Here is a 21,343-nt window from a genome sequence, read left to right on the forward strand (position 1 = left end):
ACACACACACACACTTTTTCTCTCTTTCTTTCTCAATCTGTGCAGCCAACCTGAACCCTGGCAGCTCATCTTCAGCCAAAGAGCTAGGGGAAGCCCTGAGGCAGCTAAGTGTTCTGCACCACTGCCACTTACAGCCTGGGCTTCAGCCTTGAGAGAACAAATGCTGGGGAAGAAAAAGCTCTGCTGTTATTAAATCATAGAGGCTGGGGTGGGTGTGGCACTCTGGCACCAGCACCGCCTGCTACATGCAGGAACCCAGTTACATTGTGATATCCACTACTCCTGTGAAGGGACAGGCAGTGGAAGACAGGGGTGTGGACAGAACCTTTGGTTGCCTGGGTGAGCTGTTGGCAGCTGTGGGTTTTCTGAACTGGTAGGCTCTCCTTCAGAAAGTCACCATTCCCTCTCCTACAGACCTCTTCCCAAGAGGAACCGCTGCATCTGCTCATCCTGGCTTTTACATTTCATTTGGTTCTGAAGGTAAGCAGTGGACAAATGACTTAGGAATTGGACACCCTCATTTAAGCCCCGAACAAGCTGTTCGAGTGACTTCTACCCCATGAGGCCCAAAGAAAAAGAGGTAATGAAATGAAGTCACTTCCTGCTGTGAAACAAACGTGGGACCGTTTATGCAGTTGTTTTTATTTATTCAACTCTAAAGATTGACAGAGGCAATTTTTTGATGGTTAACACCTTAGATTAACACAAATTATATTGCTATAAATTTGGTTCAGGGTCAGAATAGGAATCAGGAAAGAGGGAGAACAACAACAAAAATCTTCAAACACTGAAACGAAGAAAGACTTTTTTTTTCCTTTAATTAAATGCTACTTTCCCATAGACTTCCCTAGACTGGTTTGCAGTCTAAGGTAATAGGAAACAAGGCTGGGGCATTTGGAAGAAACTGCAGGCTAAGCTATGGTGCCAAGCAAGAGGCTGAAACCCCGATCTGAGTGTCAATCTCAGGCACGTTCTGGGAGCACAGGCAGATTCTCAAATGTTTCCTAGTGTTCTTTCCTTTTCACCCATTCAGTTTCCCCTTCTCTGGTTAATCCTGGACAGTACACAACCCCCTCATTGCCTCCCTTGGTCACGTTGTTGTTTACAGGGAACCTGACTGGCAAGTGTGGCTTCTGCTTAGACTGGAAAGGCAGCAAGACCAGCTGCCTGACCCATCTCCTCCTGAAAACCTGGACAGTAGGGGTTGCTGAGGAAGGCCTCTTCAGGCCCCTGAAAGGCCTGCGGTACTGGGAAGAACACTGCGTACCCTTGGGAAACCTGGCAACAGGTGCCGGTGACTCCTGGGGGAAATGAACAGTCAGAATCAATCCATATCACTGGGAAAGGTCAAGGGAAAAAACAGCTTCCCTTCCAAAAAAAAAATGGTAAAGCGGAAATGAGGAGAGAAGAACCAAAATATTTAGAATGGCATTAAAAGTGAAGGCGCAAACTTCTTTCTGTCATTAAATCTAACTACAAGTTTCCTAAAGTCCAGTTACCAAGTTGAATTGTGTGGGATAGAAGAGACAGGCCAGCTGGAATCTCCCTCAAGAGTTCACGGCTTCAGGCTGAGAGGTCCTGGGTTTGCGCTGGGGGAGCCCCTTTTTGAATGAGGGCTTGGGTGGGCCGGGCTCCATGCTGGCTCCAATTCCATTGGTCCCTGCAGAGTGAGTCTGGCCCCGTTCACTAGTGTTTCCTGGCGCCTGGGATGGAGCGCTCTGGTACCTGGAACCGGATGAATACCACGAGCTGTTTCTGTAACGACCCCCACTGTCATGTCGTCCTTGGTTCGTGGGGTCATTGGACTTTGGGCCTTGTGGCCTGTAGCCTTGTCCTCCGCGTCTGTTCCCCGGCAATACCTAAGGATAAAAGAAGACAATGTTCAGAGCACTGTGGCATTAGGGCACCCCGTTTGCTCCAGTTCAGTTTATTGAGGAGTATTCTGAAAGCCTAATAGCGGTAGCCCAGGCTTGGGACTCAGTTCTCTCTTAAAACCCACAGAGTTTGATCAGCCAATCCAATCTAGACACTAATCAGAATTAATAAATCATTCACTATTTACCCCCTGCTTTTCACCCCTATGCTCTTCTCCACTGAAGAGCTTTTCTTTAGCTGGGCAGAAAAGGAGGAAAGAGCATCCTCTGAGGTTGTTACAAGCCCTCAGCTGGGCAAGTATCTTATCACGCGTCTGAGTTTTGTAGATCATAAGCCATTTGTAAAGATAATGAACATCTGGAATAATAAAATAAACATCACTATGATCTACTCTGCTATATATCGTGAACCACAGATTAAATCACGCTGCTGTGACATTTAACATACCTTTCACATCACAACCCAGAAAGCTTATGACATAGCATTTTATTTTTGTCCTCCAATTCCAATGTAATACCAGTCTGAAGAATTACTGACAGCACTGCCTTGGACTGCTCTTATGTATCTCCTTCAAACCAAGGAAAAGGGGCTTCCCTGGTGGCGCAGTGGTTGAGAGTCCGCCTGCCGATGCAGGGGACGCGGGTTCGTGCCCCGGTCCGGGAAGATCCTACATGCCGCGGAGCGGCTGGGCCCGTGAGCCATGGCCGCTGAGCCTGCGTGTCCGGAGCCTGTGCTCCGCGACGGGAGAGGCCACAACAGTGAGAGGCTCGCGTACCGCAGAAAAAAACAAAAAACAAAAAACGACCCAAGGAAAAGAAACTATGGATTATACTTCAACTTTCTAGTGGTGCTGCTTTTCTACTTCAAGATGGGTACATGACTCCCAGTGTGACCAATTACCAGGCAATATACTACTACCTACAAAGCTAGGATCACTGCCAACATCAGAAAGTCAGCAGTCTTGGCGACAGGAAATCTAAACTGGCTGGTGATTTGGAACATACATACCAAATGCTTTCTCTGGAAATAACTGAGGCTGGAGGGATTCAAAATAGGTGTGGAATGGGCATAAAGAGAGGAAGGTAATGTACTGAGCTGTCAGTGTTGAAGCTGTGACAAACTGGCAGCATTTCTTCGTAAGTTGCTCAGTGTGGAAGCTAGGTTACCTCTCGATGAGGCTGGTAGGGCCGGCCACTGGAGTTTGCTGTGGTTGCAAGAGTCTCCCCCGGTGCCGAGTTTTTCTTGTTAGCACTTGTATGGCTGGGAGCAGAGGCACAGGTGGAAGAGGAAGCAGCAGAGGCATCACACAGGCTACTCAAAGACACAGATGTCACCGAGCTACATCGAGATCTGGTTGAATAGCTGTTCTTTGGATGGGACACTGAGACAGAAATGTGAGCGATATGTGGTCAGACGATAGAAGAGCATGGTGGGTAACGTATTCCCTATTTCTCCATCTCACAATGAGCAATTTAGGATAAAGGACTGTCTATCTGAGTATTTGTAAAGATAAGCTTAGAAATAGGTAACGGGAAGGAAAATCTCCCTTCTGCCCTCTTCCTCCACCCCTGCCAAATCCCCACTGCTTTGTAAGTGGCCCATCCCCCCACCAACTAATGACTTCTTGGCGTTTCCTACCACCTAAACTCCTGGCTTTGGCTCCAGCGGCTGACTAAGCCTAGGAACAATAGTACGGGCCATATGTTCGCTTTCCTATGCAAGGAACATTCTAAAGTACAGACTTCAAAAAGAAAGAAAAAGTTAAATAAAAAGCCAAATTCTTTTTTAAAAATTTGAATGAGGCAAGATGAGTTACATATGAACAGAACTAGTCTTTACAACAAATATCTATCTTCCCAAGGCTCTTTCTGCAAAAATAACTCCAAATTCAAAATATCAATCTAGCTGAAAAATACTAATATTTTCAATTCAAGTTTTGTCAGAATTCAACGGTCTAAAAGTACCCCATAGATGTTTTTCCTTGGCTTTAAGCCTGGGCTAATGTTGAACTCACAATCACTGCGCTAGGTCCAACATTTATTTCACTTTCACACCGAGACAGAAAGAACGTAGGAGCCAAGCTCGGGGTCTGGGTTTGACTGATGTGTCGCTACAGGCTCTCACCACAGAGGCACCACCGTGCCCCGCCTCCACACACACCTATTATGCGCTAGGCAAAGCAGGTATTGCTATCTCCACCGAGGAGTAAAATGAGCGGCCCAGTGTAGAGTGCAGAGGCAAGGATTCAAACTTGGTCTGACTCCAGGGCCACGTGCTCTTTATACTATATACCAAACACCTCTCAGCTCAGCAGGAAATGATGAAGAAATATGACCGCAAGTTTAGGGAGCTGGAAAATGCCTAGCCTCAGAGCTCAAAGCATCTGTGTCCACTGACTTATTAAGTATCTCAGAGTTCCTTTTCATAAAAACAAGCAAACAAACCAAAACCCAAGAGGGACTGAGGAAGAATCAGGGGAGAAGCCAATCGGCACTTCAGTTTCTAGTTAGTAGAGGGTGGTCTTCTCATCACCATCTCCGGCGCCCTGAATCTCTCAGCACCTCACCTTGTCCAAATGAATCTATGTTCTTCTTTAGGGTCTCTACATCACAGGTGAATCGGGCCACTCGTCCCAGATCCTCGTCATATTTACGTTCACTAACAAAGTGCTGGAGAAAAGACAAAGAAAAGCCTCCAGTGAGACAAACAATATATGTGGGATTTATAGCTTGCTGTAAACAGATGAAACAATTACTTTCAATTGTTTTCTTTTTGTGCTTCAAAGTTCATTACCTACATGGCCGTCATATTACCAATGCTGGGTGATGGACAAAATTCAGTCATTTTCCTTAAGGGCCCGAAGATAAGTCCATTTGGGAGCTTTATGAAATGCTAATGGTCATTAGGTGAAAATCAAGAGAAACTCTGGAGAAAGAAGGAACTCATGATGGAGGACCACCTTTCTCTCCACTGTTAGCTACTCTCCCCATTGTTCCATTTTATACACAGGCAGAGGCAGCGGAAGTGCTCATAAGTTACAACAATGATTCCTTAATTTAAATAGATGATTTGGTGTTCTCTAATATAAACTTCCTTAGTAAACCCACTTCAACCGCTTTATACAGTAGGATTTTTTAGTCCTTGTAATAGGAACAATTTCTTGAGATGGAAAATCATTCATGTGAAAAGTCAGCTTTGCAAATGAGAAGAGTTTGTGCTGCAAGTAATTTAATCCTTTTAAGCAGACTGAGCTGAGAAGTAACCATCCCCTTGGGTCAAAAACTAACTATACTATAGAAATAGCGGGGCTAGAAACATGTCAGGAATAAAGTGCTTCTGGGGGTCTATTTCAATAAACCATTTCTAAGGTAGTCTGGAATCATTTTTTCAGATGTACAAGAGAGTAAGAAAGAAAAGTTAAAGGCCTAGATATAATTTAGAAGAACTGAACTCAGAGCAGTTCTCTAACCGGGGGTGGCCTAATTCCACTTTGGATTTTCAAGGGGTGGAATCAAGTGCATCAGAATCCTCAGGCTGCACCGAGAAGCAATAAACGGGAGAGGAGAAATGAAAATTACCTCTGGGACTTGAAGTCCTAAAGCTTCAGAGTATACTGTGACTTAGGAAACCACAAGAATCTCTATAACAAAGCCTTCAGACATGTAATATCAGTCTGAGATTAATTCTGAAACACATTCTAGGGTTTCCTGAGCCAAAGACATAACAGGAATGACGGAAATAAAATGATCTGGAAATAAGACATTTAAATTGCACAGCACCCACTTCAGTACACTGAAAACGTGGAGAGAAACAGATCCTTAGTCAGCCTGCAGAAATATTTCTAGCAGCTCTTCAACCACGTGGGAAGGGGAACAGATGAAGCCTGTGAGAGCCAGAATTCTTATCTAATTCCAAAGGGGTTTCTGGCTTCTCCCAGATAGTTGAATGAGACTGACTGGCATCAGTGCGAGGAAGACTTTCTATAAAATTTAGCAATATAGTCTTAGTTAATCAGAAAACGGTAATTTAAAACTTGCATTGTTGATTTCACTATTTCTCCCCAATATAGACTAAGGGGAAGGAGTGAGAGAATAATAACGCGACATAGGTTTGTGTGAAAGACTGGGTCAGGATGGTAACAGGGATGCCTGTAAGGTCTCAGATGATCTTCCAACTATGCTTTTATTTTACAAAGGCTGTTATATAGCCTCCCCAGCATGTATTCCTCTTAAATATGACAATAAATCTCACACGTTCAGAAAGAGCAGAGTTAGGGCACAGGAGCAGAGAAGGCCATACAGTTCACGGTTTAGAAACAATTAATTAGAATGTCAGTGTCCACAACTACCCATGAATAACCCAACCTCTCTCACGTTCCCATCTTAGTCTCAGAAACACTGTTCTTTATATAAGAATTTAAGACATCTGAGTGTGGAATCCAAGTAATCTTTATAAACAGTTTACAATATAATCAACACCTCAAATTGCTCATTTTTCTCTCATAAAATCAGAATTGACCAACCAACTATTTAACTATCTACTGAACACCTATTGTGTGCCAAGGCATTGTGCCAGGGCACTGGAGACACAGCAGTTCCTGTCACTGTAAAGTTCACTATCGAGTGGGAAAGGCAGATTAATCAAATGCACATACAATTATAAGTGTGCTAGGAAGGCACAAAACAGGGGGGACACGTCAGGAAAGTCAGGAAGGATGAGGTCAGGAGTGAGATGTGTGCTGGGAGTGGCAGGGGGAGGGAAAAGAATGTTCTGGACAGATGGAAAAGCATGTGCAGCAGCCCTCACAGGAGGGAACAGGGTATGCCTGTGGAAAGGAGAGCGAGTATGGCTGGAGCAGAGGGGACAAGGGGGATGCTGTGCAAAGCACGGCAGAAGGGCCAGACCATACAGAGCCCTACAGGCCGTTAAGGATTATAGCCTATCCTGAAAGCAATGGGAAGTTTGAAGTAAGTTCTGTAATGCGAGGGACAGATATGAAGGGGTGGGGAGGCCAGGGCAGTGGCAAAGAGGAGGAGTGGAATCAGTTAGGAGGCTACCACAAAGTCCAAGCAAGAGATCACTGTAGCTTGATCATGATGGTGGTGGTGGAGACAAAGGGAAAAGGTCAGATCCGAGATTGCGCTGAAGGTCAAAGGGACAGGGTCTGCTGATAGACTGAACTGTGGGAAAAGGAGAGATTCCCTAAGGTTTCCAGCTTGGACACTGGATAGATGACAGTACCATTTACAGAGAAAGGGAAAGGGCCAGGAAAAGGGCCAGGTTTGGGAAGAGGAGATCATGAGTTAAATATATTAGATACAGCACTTTAGTCCCTGAGGGTAAGAAGAAAGGCAGAAAGGAGAAGGAGGTTCTACCTTGATATCAGCTCTGAGCTCAACCAACTGCTCCTCTGACATCCGAACAGCCACATCAGTCATCTTCTTTAGAAGTTCGGCTTTCTTCTGACGGCTGAGCAAAATTTCCACTGTAGAGGAAAGGGAGCATGACTCTTACGGTCTGCTAAATAGGACAAAGAAGAACTAGAAGTATAGGCCTTGCAGGATGTACTTGGACAGCCAAAGGCTTAGCTGCCCACCCATCCAGAAAGTGAAAATACCAAAGGTCCAGTTTCCACCTTCTTGAGGGACTCTGAAGGCAGTTTACATGGTAAATGCTTTTTATGAATCATAAAGACTCATACATCACTTGTCATTTCTCTTTCTCCTCTTCCCACTTAAAAAAATTTTATCAAGACGCATATAAATTAAAACAAAAATATGCACAAGGTAAAGAATACATCTAGAATAAATGGGTATAAAATGAAAAATAAAACCGTCCCTCCTACTTCTGACTTTCAGAGGAAACCACTGGTAACAATTTCTTATATATACTTTCCATTATACTCTCTGCATATACAATCTCTCTCTCTCTTTTTTCCCCTCACAATGGTCCCTCCTTTACCTTCGCTGGTTTTACTTACTATGTCTTGAAGTTCATTCCTTAGTAATACATTCGATTCCCCTCACTCTGTTTAATAGCCACCTAGTATTCTACTATGTGGATATACAACAATTATTTACCAAGTTCCCTAATGATGGACATTAGATTATTTACAGCCTTTCAAGAAGCATCTTCTCTGGCTTGCTCCCAGATGTGTAACTCAGGTATGGCCATGAAGAATGACAGACAATAAACATTCTCTCAGAGGAGGAAGCCAGGGGTTACAGAGGACAAAGGGCAAAAGAAATTCTCTCAGGAAGCAGATCTAGGGGCTGCCAAATGAACCAAGGAACTTTCTCTACCACTGGGGCAGGGACTCTACTATTCCTGTCCAGTAAGCTTTGATCATTGCATGTCCAAGTGGGAATTTTTACTATAATTATCCTCTTCTCTCCCTATCTATGTAATAACGTTTCTTTCAGTTTATGGAATGCCAGACCACAATATACCATAACCAGAGCTGTTGGAAGATCTGAAACTACCCAGAAGTCCTGGACTTTCAGCTGAATACGTGAACTAGAGGAGACTGTGGAGGTGTTGCCATCAAGAAGGAGGTGAGTGTGTTCTCATTTTGGAAAAAAGAGGACTGCAGGGTAGCTGAGGGGTAGACTGTAGCAAAGACTGTTAGTGACTGAATATCCATTCTCCTCTATCAGAAGTCTAATGTTGTTGGGTACCAATGTGCTTAGGTAAAAAAAAAGCTACATTTCCTGGCTTTGCTACACATAACTGTATCATGTGGTATAGTTTGGCCGTTGAGATCTAAGCAGAATTCAGAGGCGAGGCTTACTAGAAAGCTCTCTAAAGGAGTCTTAGCCTGCATGTAACATTTTGCCCTTCCCTGACTAGAGCCGTAGGATGTATATTTTGACCATAAGCACAATGTAAGGATGGCTGGGGAGAAGGATAGAGAAGCCTGGGTCCCTCATATCATTTTTTTTTTTTTTTTTTTTGCGGTACACGGGCCTCTCACTGTTGTGGCCTCTCCCGTTGCAGAGCACAGGCTCCGGACGCGCAGGCTCAGCGGCCATGGCTCACGGGCCCAGCTGCTCCGCGGCATGTGGGATCTTCCCAGACTGGGGCACGAACCCGTGTCCCCTGCATCGGCAGGCGGACTCTCAACCACTGAGCCACCAGGGAAGCCCAGGACTTGGTTTTTATTCTGATTTAACTTTAGTAGCTGTAATTGCACGAAACCTAGTTCTTATTTATTTAAATAGTAGTATCAAGGATATCTAGACACCACTGTGCGTTTAAATGCCATTTTTCGTTTTGTAGACTTAACTGATAATTGGCCTTATTTGTGTGTTTCATCTGAAAACTCAGAGTTTTCCCTGAGTTCTTATATTTTGAAAGCATTAAAAGGTTTACACTAACAGAGATGGATAAATGCTAATATTTAATCTAAGGAAGGTTAAAATTTGCTTTGTTACCCAGAGCATTTTTTTTTGAAGGAGGAATTTTCATTTGTTTATTTATTTTATTTTCTTGGCTGCGTTGGGTCTTTGTTGCTGTGTTTGGGCTTTCTCTAGTTGCGGTGAGTGGGAGCTACTCTTCGTTGCACTGCGTGGGCTTCTCATTGTGGTAGCTTCTCTTGTTGCAGAGCACGGGCTCTAGGTGCTCGGGCTTCAGGAGTTGTGGCTCGAGGCTCTGGAACACAGGCTCAGTAGTTGTGGCGCGTGGGCTTAGTTGCTCCGCAGCATGTGGGATCTTCCCAGACCAGGGCTCGAACCCATGTCCCCTGCATTGGCAGGCGGACTCTCAACCACTGTGCCACCAGGGAAGTCCCCTCATATCATTTTGGAGATGCCCTACAGCCCTGGACTGCTTACCTCTGGACCTTTCATTTCATGAGAGAAAAAGAAGCTCACATTTCTTTAGGCCATTCCATGGCATGCAGTCAAACTCAATTCCTAACTTATACACAGAATCCTGTAACCTACTGAGAAACTAGCCAAATTTACGTGAGAAAAAAATAGAATTTTTAAAGAGCTACATCAGGTGTAAAGCTGAATGTGTTTAGCAAGTTTACTTAGTCCTATTTGCCACATATATGCCACCCATGGGCTGCTCATGCCCATGTCTGGTTAACCGATAAGGGCACACTTTCCCAGTAAGTTAGGAACATGCATACAAAAGTTTCTCAATACAAAGGCCCAACAAATACAAATGATCTGTTGGTCTGGCTCCCAAGATAAAACCTATTTGCCATTTGTATCAAATTCACTTTCTCTCAGCTCCAGCATTCTAGGATTCTAAGATAAAATTACAGATCTCAAGATGTGTCAAGTAAAGATTTCTACACATATCATATAACTCAGAGGGCCTAATTATATGACCTTATATGACAACTCACATTTTTCCAAGGAACTTGTTTCTTCGTTTATGAAATGAAAAAAATAAAACAAAATAAAATCCAAAAACCTAACTCTCCCATAAGGTTGATATTAACATAACATATGAATGAGTGTGAAAAAACTCTCAATTGTGAAGTACTATGAACGTATAATTAATAAACTATAATATGTAAAGAAAAGAAACACCTTTTTGATATTATTGGTAAATGAGTAATTACATTAGTGTCATTGAGAACTAAGATTTTTAGCATGAGAGAGGTGGACTGTATTTGATAATTGATTGACCATGAATTGATAACTGGTTGAGGCTGGGTGCTGGGGGTTAATTATATTAGCCTCTCTATTTGAAATATGTTCAAAATTTTCTATAAAAGATGTATTTTAAAAAGCACCTTCGGACTTCCCTGATGGTGCAGTGGTTAAGAATCCGCCTGCCAGTGCAGGGGACACGGGTTCAAGCCCTGGTCCGGGAAGATCTAACATGCTGCGGAGCAACTAAGCCCGTGCGCCACAACTACTGAGCCTGCCCTCTAGAGCCTGCGAGCCACAACAACTGAGCCCACGCGCCCTGGAACCCACGTACCGTAACTAATGAGCCCACACACTCTAGGGTCCACCTGCTGCAACTACTGAAGCCCGCGCGCCTAGAGCCCATGCTCCGCAACAAGAGAAGCCACCGCAATGAGAAGCCCGCGCACTGCAATGAAAAGTAGCCCCTGCTCACCACAACTAGAGAAAGCCCGCGCTCAGCAACAAAGACCCAATGTAGCAAAAAAAAAAAAAAAAAAAAAGCACCTTCTTCTCAACAGTTAAGGACTATGTCTTTTTTTTTTTTTTTAGGGGCTATGTCTTCTTACTAATTTTATTTTCTCTGAAACTTCAATTTCAAAAAGAGAACACATAGGTACAAGAATGGACTGAAACTGTCACCGGAAATTTCAGGATATACCACTCAATTTAAATGAAATCTCACCTCTGAAAAACAATGGATAGCATCTCTGTTATATACTTAAAATTTCATTAAAATGGATCAAAACTGAACTCAGCTCAGTGCTTCAAAGCTGCCTCCTCTGGCCCATGACCACAGACACAAATGATTTAATTGTGAGTCATCATCTCAACCTATTTCCATTCTCACCAGTTTGAGAGTCGGTTAAAAGAAACAACCTTCCTAATTACAAATCTGGCATTCAATGCACGAAGGAAAAACTGTTGAAAAGTCCCAAATCAATGCCATTGTACAAGGTGCAGTTGGCATTCCTTTCTTTTCATATAGCTGTGTATCTTTAACCTAACCCTTAATAGAAATGACAAAAAACAGATATCTCGTTCTTCTGTATAAAACCCCACAAATTATCCAAGTTAGACTATTCCTCCAGACTCCATTTTAGTAAGCTTTCAAAGAACCCTCGTCATGAGTATCTGAACCTTCAATTAATTGACTTTTTCCCTACCCAATGATAACAGACACTGAGTGAGGTTTCTACAACCTGAGAAAACAAAGGAAGTTCTGAGAGAGGTAATGACAGGAAGGTATACACTAATTGTAGGCAACCTGGTGACGTCTCCCCTGAACATGCCAAAGGTTTTTTTCCAAGTAGAAAGAAATCCAATGGAATTGTTCAATCACTGGAGGAAAAAACAAAGTAAAACCCAGGCACCTGCAAGATACTTTATTTTCCTTAATTCCCTTAATTGGTGCTGTGGTGGCAGACACCATGAAGTAGTCTCTGAACTCTATATTCAAAATATTAAAATTTGGCACTATTGAAAAACAGGCTCTTGTAAAGTTGTTTCACCTGAAAGGATTCCTATGCCAGCATGGTACAACTGCTCAAGACTGTTTAACCAAATATATAAACTCTTATTGTGGCATCTATATTGAGCTTTCATTATGGGGGTTGAGAGGCAGGTAATAGCTTTAAGAAAGATCAGTCTTACTTGCTTCAGCTTTCACTTTGTCCATTTCAGCAAGCAATGCCACTTCTCGATCCATTAAACTAGGAAGGGATGACAAAGGGAAAAAAGGTTTGATCAGAAACTCAAACAGGAACACAGCACATTGTTAATAGTGGAGAAAGACTTATGAGTTTGTTCCCTAAAAGCATACTACAAAATAAACACTGTATATACCACATGAAAATCCTATCTCACCCTCAGCAAAGACTGTTTGAAAGATTCCAATAAAGAAACCTAATTCCCTTTTATTTCTCTATATTACAGTAAACCAGTAGCTACTCATCTAAGAGTTGAGAACCAGTAGATGGCAGTAGCAAGCTACAAAACATTTCTCGGTAAGTTGTGCTAAAGCGGAAGTCCTCATGGAAATTACATATTTCTACATGTGTGCATACTTTTTATTTTATATTTTGGTCTATAAAATTGGACAGCTTTGCTTCTAATGAATTTTTACCAGGCAACACTCCTGCTAGGGCAGGATAAATTTACCCACGATTAGGATTTATAGCTCTTCAACATTTTAGCACAGTTGCACCAAGTCCACTGGTGCTTTAGTCTTAAGAATGCAGAGTAGTTAAAAGACATACATATACTGTGCTGGTTTCAGGTAAACGTTTAATAGTAATCCAGAAAAGATGGAATCAAAGGTTTCTGGAAGGCTTTTTACAGAAAAAGAACATTAAATGGTCAATTAGAATTTTCTCCACTGCAAATGTAAACGGTTTGTATGGGAAAGCTTTTCTATGTTCTTAGATAAGAGCCCACCACCTTCAGCGAACATATAAAGAAATAATAGGCTGCCCTAGGATTAAACCTCTGGATGAAAATAATTTTCCTTACCATATCAGTTTTGCTTAGCGGTGGCAAACAAACAAAACCCCAAAAACAAAAACACAAAACTAAAACTTTAATACCTGCACACACAGGAAATGTTCCAAATCTCTTCATATTTGAAATTCATTCTAATTTCTCCTTTTGAGTGGGAATATAACTACAGCGTTAATAAAAGTTCTCTTCTTGTTTCTGGTTGTAAAACTAATCACACACATGTGCATATATATATATGTATATATACACACACACACACACATATAGACACACACACACACACAGTCTAATTCAATTTAGCTCAATATGTTGTTATGCTGGCACAAGGTAGTTAATATGGAGACTATAGTGAGATATACAAAAAAGTATAAGGCAGGGACATTTCCTCAAGGAGCAAAATCTGTTACAGTAAAGTGCTGGAGAACACAGGTTTGATAATCATTACGCATGATGTTAATACACAGACTTGTAAAGAAACAAATTTGGCTGGCATTATTAATCCCAAAGCACCAGACTAGAGAGAAGATACAACTATTGTGATAGGGTAGCAATACTTTTGCTAAGAAAGCATTCCCCAAACCTTGGCAAATATTTTGCTCCAAGAACTCTAGCAGCATTTGGAATACCTAAAAGGCAAAACAGAAGCACATCTGAGACAGGAGCTACCAGGCTTCGAGTTTATCATTACCTCTTCTGCCGCTGAATCACCTTAAGATGCAGACACTGTGTCCATCAGATGACAAATTTGTCTCTGACAAAGCTTGCAAAATGTTTATTAAAAGAGCTCAGCAAACAAGTAAGACTTTTGCAGCTTAACAACCTTTATTATGAAAAAGTAGAATGTCACATGATACTTTTTCAGCAAGGAAAAAAGTTCTGCACTGTCACAATAAGACTTTTTTGTGTCAGTATGAGCTACTACATCGCGATGGTACTTTTTTTTCCCTGCAAGAATGATTAGCATCCATTTACATAACCTTTGTCTCTTGAATAACTCATTTCTTAAGAAATTCACAGGGCAGTGTGTGAGCAACCGTATGACCACATCAATTAAAAACGAAACAAAAGCTTACCCTTTCATGCCAAAAAAACACTGAAAAGCAGTAAGCACTTCTATTTCTTTTTGTTTGTCATGTTACCATCTATTGATAACACCTACTGAAAGGTCCTGTGATGTCAGCCAAGCATTAAACAGAGGAATCTATTGGCTAACTGTTGGGATATTTTCTCAGAGAAAAGCCTGATGAATCTTGGCAATTTTTCATTAAATTTTTTACAAGTCTTTAAAATGGAAAAATGAATAAATGTTAAATCATATGTAGTGTAAGTGCCCGACGATTAGCTTTTTTGGTTATAATGTAAGTGCCCAACATTAAGCTTTCGGTTGCCGACATTCATAGAGCCAGGCCACCCCACCTATGAGGTTCCCCTTTTAGAAGGCCCTGGGAGACCCAGATAACTGACCCACTGGAGTGATCCTACTTTTCCTTCCCATGCTTTCTTGTTCTTATGTTTTAAATTTACTAATAAAGAACCCGCAAAACCCTAGGCACCCCACCCTCAACCCCAATAAAGGCATGACCCCAGGTCTGTACTCTCCTTAGGCACACTTTGCTGTGTGGTTCCAGGCATGCCATGTAGCCTCCACGACTTGTGAGTAATAAACCTTGTTTTTTTCTTCAAAATGCCCTGAGAGTTGTTGCTGAGGTGCATGTGGCAATCGTAAGAACCACAAGGGTCAGTCCGCCACAACACTGGCTCATAGGGGCCCAGGTGAGTGCCCCCAGGCATTCCTAGCTGAGAGCGTCACTAAAGATAGGCTGACACCAACACAAAACACTATTAAGAACTTTCTTAAAAGTACATCACATAATGTATTACAGTTGTGTAGAAGAATAACTGTATTTTAGGTAATTAATACTAAAGCATTTAGGGATGGCCATGTTATGTCTGCAACTTCCAAATGGTTCCACCAAAACACACACACACACACACACACACACACACAGAGCAAATACACCGATCACTGTACTATCCCTTCAACTTTTCTGTATATTGAAAGTTTAAGTGCGGAAACATGCGCATCACAAAATAAACAGAGAAGGTGAGAAGAGTGCAAAGGTGGGAAGTAGGCTAAGCATAAGATAAATAGCAGAGGCATTTTTCACAATTAAAAATAGTAATTTACTGTAATACAACTTTCTGACAATGAGGAAACTTAAGCTAAAGTTTCCACTTGTTCTAAGCTGTATGGCGGTCCCAGTATGGATCTGTGGCCAAGAGATTCAAAAGTACCTGTGGTTTGAGGTAATAGTTTTCAGATGCCATAGCTACAAGCAATGAGTCCTCTCAGAGAGTGATGAAAGGCTCATTCAGACTGCCAGACTTTCTGTTACCTTTCTTACTCAGTACTTGAGGGTACTAAGCTTGCAACTGTTCTGTCAAGGCTTTCCTGAATGGAAATACATGATGATGAGCATCTGAGAACACTGGACTCAGAAACTGATAATGAAAATCCACTAAATATTGCTGGGACTCTGTTTAGAAAGACACTAGGTCTTATTAAGCCTGGGCCTCATACAGCATAGAGAATTTCCATATCCTTTCTTTGACCATGAAAGATGGTTTTGGATGTCTTGTCACTGTTAAGGAAAAAGACTGGTAAATGTCTGAATGTTCTCTATTTCCTTCTCTCCTTACCAAGACTTTTTACCATCTTCACATTTCCTCAACTTATTCTAAAGCTTTTGCGTAATTTAGTTGGTCAGAGTAGTTGTTCCCGTAGCATCACCATTAATATCTCTAAGATACATTATATATCCATCATTTGAAACAAGCCCTTTAATTAATATATTTAACATGTAGCTTATTGATTAAAGCTATTGCCTTCAGTAATTCCTTGGTACCAAAAAACTGTGAACCGTCATTTGTTTATGGTTGTTGCATTAGAAAACAATGTTATAATAGAAACGACTCCGGCAATTCCTGACCCAGCTAATTATTTCAAGCGTTTATACTCTAAACCGCTCAATAATGTTCTTACAAAACATTTGAACTTGATTTTATTTGCTGAAAACCTAAAACCTATTTATTCTAATTCCACTAAAGCAGAAATCCAAGCAAAGCAAAGCCAATGCAAACACCTTTATTTCTCTGAAGACACTTCTCCCTTCTCAGATAAAACAACCAAAAAAGAGAATTTTCAGTAGTTTTTGTGAGCAGAGAATTAATGATGCTTCAAGTGTTTCATAAAACGCCGTATTCCCAGCACTGGTTTTATGAGTATGGTACACACATCTGGGCTCAACATAGAAACAACAAACACCAGTTAGGCAGCCAGGTCATTTTGTTGAGCTGAACAATTGGGGTAAAATGAATGGAAAGAATCAGCTTATTAAATCAAATTTGAATCTTATGAAAACTCGGTTCCTCTTTGTTAGGAGGCCTTTACAAAGCATGTAATGTAATTTTCATATTTCAAGAATCTCAAGTAGCTTTTAAGACGTTAGAATGTGGATGGATATAAGCTGTTCTTGTGGGACAGGCCCTTAATGGAAAACCTTTCTTTCTGTTCTTCTCCAGTGGTCAAAGCATCTCGATTCTACAGTAATACTAGAGACCATATGATTCGATGATATTTTACAATATGTTTTGGGAAAAAGAAACAGTAGCAGTCTAGATTACCAAGGAGCTCATTGTTCAAGTTTCTAGCTGGTAAGGAAAAATAGTTGGAGTGTTAAGCCACATAACGAGTGGCTGACTTGATCCTAAACCAGGATTTGTTTTTTTGAACCTTCTCTCTGGATATGATAGCAACGTCTAAAGGGAGACATATATGGACTAGGAAGGCGAAGACTGAAAAAATAAAGGCAAACAGAGATACCTGGTAAGACACAAAAAAGGAAGCATGATATAGTGGAAAAGTATCACTTAATAACAAGTATGACTTTTGGCAAATTATTTTTTTTCTGTGCCCATTTTTTTCATCTATAAAATGAGTATAATATTACAAACGATATTGTTATATATAGATATTGTGCATAAAAGTTTCTGACATACAATACCTCAATAAATGGCAACAGCAATTATTCTTATTTCTGTACTCATGTTGATTTCTCAGTTTCAGCAGAATATGTTTAGTAAAATGCCCTCATATTACTCTGGTAAATCATTATACGTTCCAGATCCACTGTCTAGAAATTCTTTTTTTTCTGCCACGCCTCACAGCATGCAGGATGCTAGTTCTTGGACCAGGGATTGAACCTGTGCCCCCTGCAGTGGAAGCGCAGAGCCCTAACTACTGGACCGCCAGGGAAGTCCCTTTTTTCTTCTTTTTTTTTTTCCGATGTGGACCATTTTTAAAGTCTTTATTGAATTTGTTCTTCTGTTTTATGTCTTGGTGTTTTGGCCGTGAGGCATGTGGGATCTTAGCTCCCTGCCAGGGATCGAACCTGCACCCCCTGCATTGGAGGTGAAGCCTTAACCACTGGACCACCGGGGAAGTCCCTAGAAATTCTTAAATAAACACATACACATACTAACACAGTGCAGGCAGTTATAAAAAGGTGAATCAAAGATAATTTAAGTGAGAAGAATACACTACAAAACTACAATCTCACTATGATTATATCTATTAAGATCACGCATGCTTATAGATAAGGGAACACAAAAAATAAAAAATTAATTATGTGTTAAGGTGGTAGAGTTATATGACTTCTATTTTTTAAAAACAATTGTTATAATTATGGGAAATATAGTAAAAATAAGAGGGAATAAAGGAAACTTTAAAAAAAAGAAAAACAAAATTCAGATTCCTTCATCAAACGCTCTCCTTCTACTTTAGCCTCTGACTTATCTCTCACTACTTTCAACTATTGCCCCTTAGCTCTAGCTACACTGTGAAGTCCCTACATGTCCCTTCTATGCCTTCGCTTATATCATATCTCTTAAAGGATCCCCGCCCTTTCTGCCAGTGTAAATTCCATGCGTTTTCAAGGCTTGATAATGATTCATTTCCTCCCAGAAATCTTTTCTAATTGACCCCCTCCACAGTAACCTTTCTCTTAAAATCTTCATGCCTTTCCCACAACTAAGATCTGACCTGAAGAATAACTGAATTGCAAGTCACTCCAAATTGTGACTTAAGAAGAGTGATTTAGGCCCTTATGAATTACAACATAAAAAGAACATTAAATATTTTGGATGGAATGGTCCTTCTTATAGTTTTGTTTTATTGAACTAAAAAAATCCTTTAAAGATGTTCATAGGCTCAGTCAAAATCCTGGTCCTCTTCACTCTAACCCTATTCTATAACAACTGAATTCCTTAGTCCCTAAATTCCCTGCAGTGGGGTTTCTCTGTTACACAGCCTTTAAGCTGAGGAGGAGATAACATATGAGATATGCACCAAGAGTCTCTAGCCTTCTTCTCAAGCTTTAGTGGGGAAGTGAGCCATCAGTGATGGGTAGGATGAAGAGCATAGGTTACTGGGAGTCAGAACACACAGATTCAAATACTGAGTCTGCAACTTACGATGTCATGTTAGGCAAATAGCTTAACCTAAGACTCAAATTCCTTTTAATAGTAAAGTAAAATATAAAGTTCCCTCTGCACAGGACAGAAATCTGGATGAATAAATCAGATAGTATGATTGAACATGTTTGGTACTGTCAAGTAATCTTCGTATGGTATTTAGTTATTTTCACAGATGGTTAAAGGGTTAGAATTTTAAATCAAAGAATATTGAGAACCATGGAGGCAGCTAGTAGAAATAAGATATCAATGTACTAAACATGTGAAAACTGAAGAATAATTTAAAACTAAAGAGTGCTAGGTACCTTTCTGATAACACATTATAACAGTAGCCCATAAAATTATTTCTATGGTTTTTAGACATTTTTGAAATTTCATAAAATTATTTTCTAAATTTTCAGCATCTCTATTGATGGGCTTTACATTTAAGGATCTAAAAGCCTTTGTTAAGTTTATTATAAGAAGAAAAGAGAAGCTCAAATAAAAGGAAATAACTTTTCTAAGGTGAATGAGGAATCAGCCAGGAAAAACTTCAGTCTTAAGCACAGGCGTACATTGACTTTATGTGCTGTAGCATCCCAAATTTATTACCCATTTTCTCCTCTTAGTAAGTACCTTTTGACTTTCAATAAAACAGAAATTTTATTTAAAAGGCAGGCTGAGTGTGTATTTTGTTGGCACCTTTCACCGACACATATTATGACAACTGTCCGAAGTTGTTTACACACTCCAGCCTCATGTTCTACTTCATGCCCTACTCCTTAACAGCCTTAAACTTGTCAGCTAGGAGCTCCAACAATGTGTCAGACAAATTTTATTAATTAACAAGAAAAGTAAACCTGGGTCTAGAGATGATTATTACTGGATCACCAATAAGAACAGACTTGACGTTTTACATCCTGGGACGCCTCTGCTTTTACCTTCCCACAGGTAAATGTCAGCTTTCATTTGGCCTCGATGGGAAAGCAGTTATCGGCATAATTCCCCTAATGCCCCGTCAGGTGTAATGTAATCTTACCGTTGCAAATTTGTTAGAACGCGTTTCTTTTCTTTTATACTGTAACCAACACAAAAAATGGCTTCCCAAGTGACATTAACTCCAAGCTCCGGTTCAGTGCCAAAGGGAGTTAGCTCACCTGCCAATTATATCTTGACGTAGAAATTACAGGGGCATTGAAATAAGCCAGTTTAAAAACCCAATCATCCAGAGAGAAGGCTTTACACCAGCAGGAAAGGGCAGGTAATGTCTTTCCTCAAGTTAAATTGACCTGGTTTCTACGCCGGCTAATCAATCCTAAATACACAGTTTCTAGGCAGGAAACCATTTCATTTGTCATTTATTAAAGGAGGCTCCCCCTGACTGGGTTCCAAGTCAACAAGGACTCACAAATCTCTCTCCCGGAACTGTATTTCCGGGTTCAGGCTGGTTCTGAATGGAATCAGATCCTGTGGCTAAGTAATCAGTAAACTAAATAATCATGGAGACCGGAGGTTTGTCAAGGCAAAGTTGTGATGCTCTGCTCTTAGCTCTTTATTCTTTTCTTGAGCCAACAATATCTGATACGATAATAATCCAGAGCAAAGGGCACGGGGCTTCCTCCCAGAGGGTCAGGGAGAGGAGAAATCAGCTACCTAGAAAAATTTCCAGGGGAAGTTAGTTTATTAAAGGTGAATTTTGGAGAATTGGTTGGATTTAGATAAGCAGAAAATATAGGAGAGCATTATTAGGCTGGAAAAATGGCCTTAACTAGTATATGGAAGAGGAAATGTGTACGTTAAGTTTTGAGACGAGTAATCTGGCTAGAGCAAAAATGTATAGAAGAAAAACTGAAGATATGACATTGAATTTCTAGCTGTAAAACCTGAAAGGGGAAACTTGGGATTCAGGACAAAGCATGGGTAGACTAGCAGATGAATTATCCTAAAAGTACTTTTTGGTTCGTGGACCTCTCTACACTTTGCAAATGATAAGAGCCGTGGTCAGCAACTTTCTGGAGGCTTTATTCTACATCTTTGTTAATTCACTCCCTTCTTCAATTCCACAGAACAGGAGGACTGAGGCTACCCACGCTCCCTCTATCTTTTGTCTGCTGTGGCATGAAGTGACCAGACTAAGTTTGTGAACAGAGACATGGCTGAATATGACCTCAGGAAACAGCCCACAGACAGGCAAGAAAACGGATGGACGGTTGGGAGGAAGAGTGGTGTAGGTCCTCCCTATTCATGAAAACTTCCTCTCACATTTCAGATCCACGCAAGTTTTACAAGTAAGCAGAATGGACAGTCTTAAATCCCCAAATATCAACCTAGCTGCTTGTCTTCCTATCATTTTACTTAATTTGGTCCTTAGGTCTTTTCCATTTTCAAAAAAGTCCCTTATAAAATGCAAATACCCCCCCCGAAAGGAGTTTTGGTTTAAAAATTAGTTACCACTTTACTATCTAATAGTTAAAACAGCTTCAGTGTTCTAGAAAAAAATTAGAATATATTTCTCCTCCCAAAGATTCTCTAATCTATAATCAAATATATTCGATAAATAGCTCCCTCTTGTAAATTCACAATGCAGATTAGCACTGAAAAGGCATTAAGAAGTCCAGTAGTAAAAAAAAATTTAAGTATTTTCAAACCTCTTTAACTACTAAACCCTATTTCCCCTACAGAACACATATATTTTAAGATAGAATTTTTAAAAACAAGCTTAAAAAACACAAAATTAAAATAAATCAATGATTAATAATAGGGCACAGAAGAGACCATTAGGGTGGGATGCATTAGGAAAACAAAGACATCTT

The 21,343-nt window shown here is 40.7% G+C and overlaps 1 protein-coding gene across 1 annotated transcript in view; it reads right to left on the reverse strand.

Annotated features, from left to right (window-relative positions):
* Window positions 1-603: 603 nt before the first annotated feature.
* SPATS2 (spermatogenesis associated serine rich 2) overlaps window positions 604-21,343 on the reverse strand; it is a 75,933-nt gene continuing 55,193 nt past the window's right edge. Inside the window, exons 8-12 of the mRNA XM_079937271.1 lie at window positions 12,174-12,232; window positions 7,251-7,360; window positions 4,442-4,544; window positions 3,042-3,256; window positions 604-1,859 (exon numbers count right to left, since the gene is read on the reverse strand). Of these exons, the coding sequence (XP_079793397.1) occupies window positions 1,548-1,859; window positions 3,042-3,256; window positions 4,442-4,544; window positions 7,251-7,360; window positions 12,174-12,232 (799 nt within the window). The 3' untranslated portion in view covers window positions 604-1,547. The remainder of the gene's footprint in view (window positions 1,860-3,041; window positions 3,257-4,441; window positions 4,545-7,250; window positions 7,361-12,173; window positions 12,233-21,343) is intronic.

Source organism: Stenella coeruleoalba (assembly GCF_951394435.1).
Source record: "Stenella coeruleoalba genome assembly, chromosome: 11".
NCBI lineage: Eukaryota > Metazoa > Chordata > Mammalia > Artiodactyla > Delphinidae > Stenella > Stenella coeruleoalba.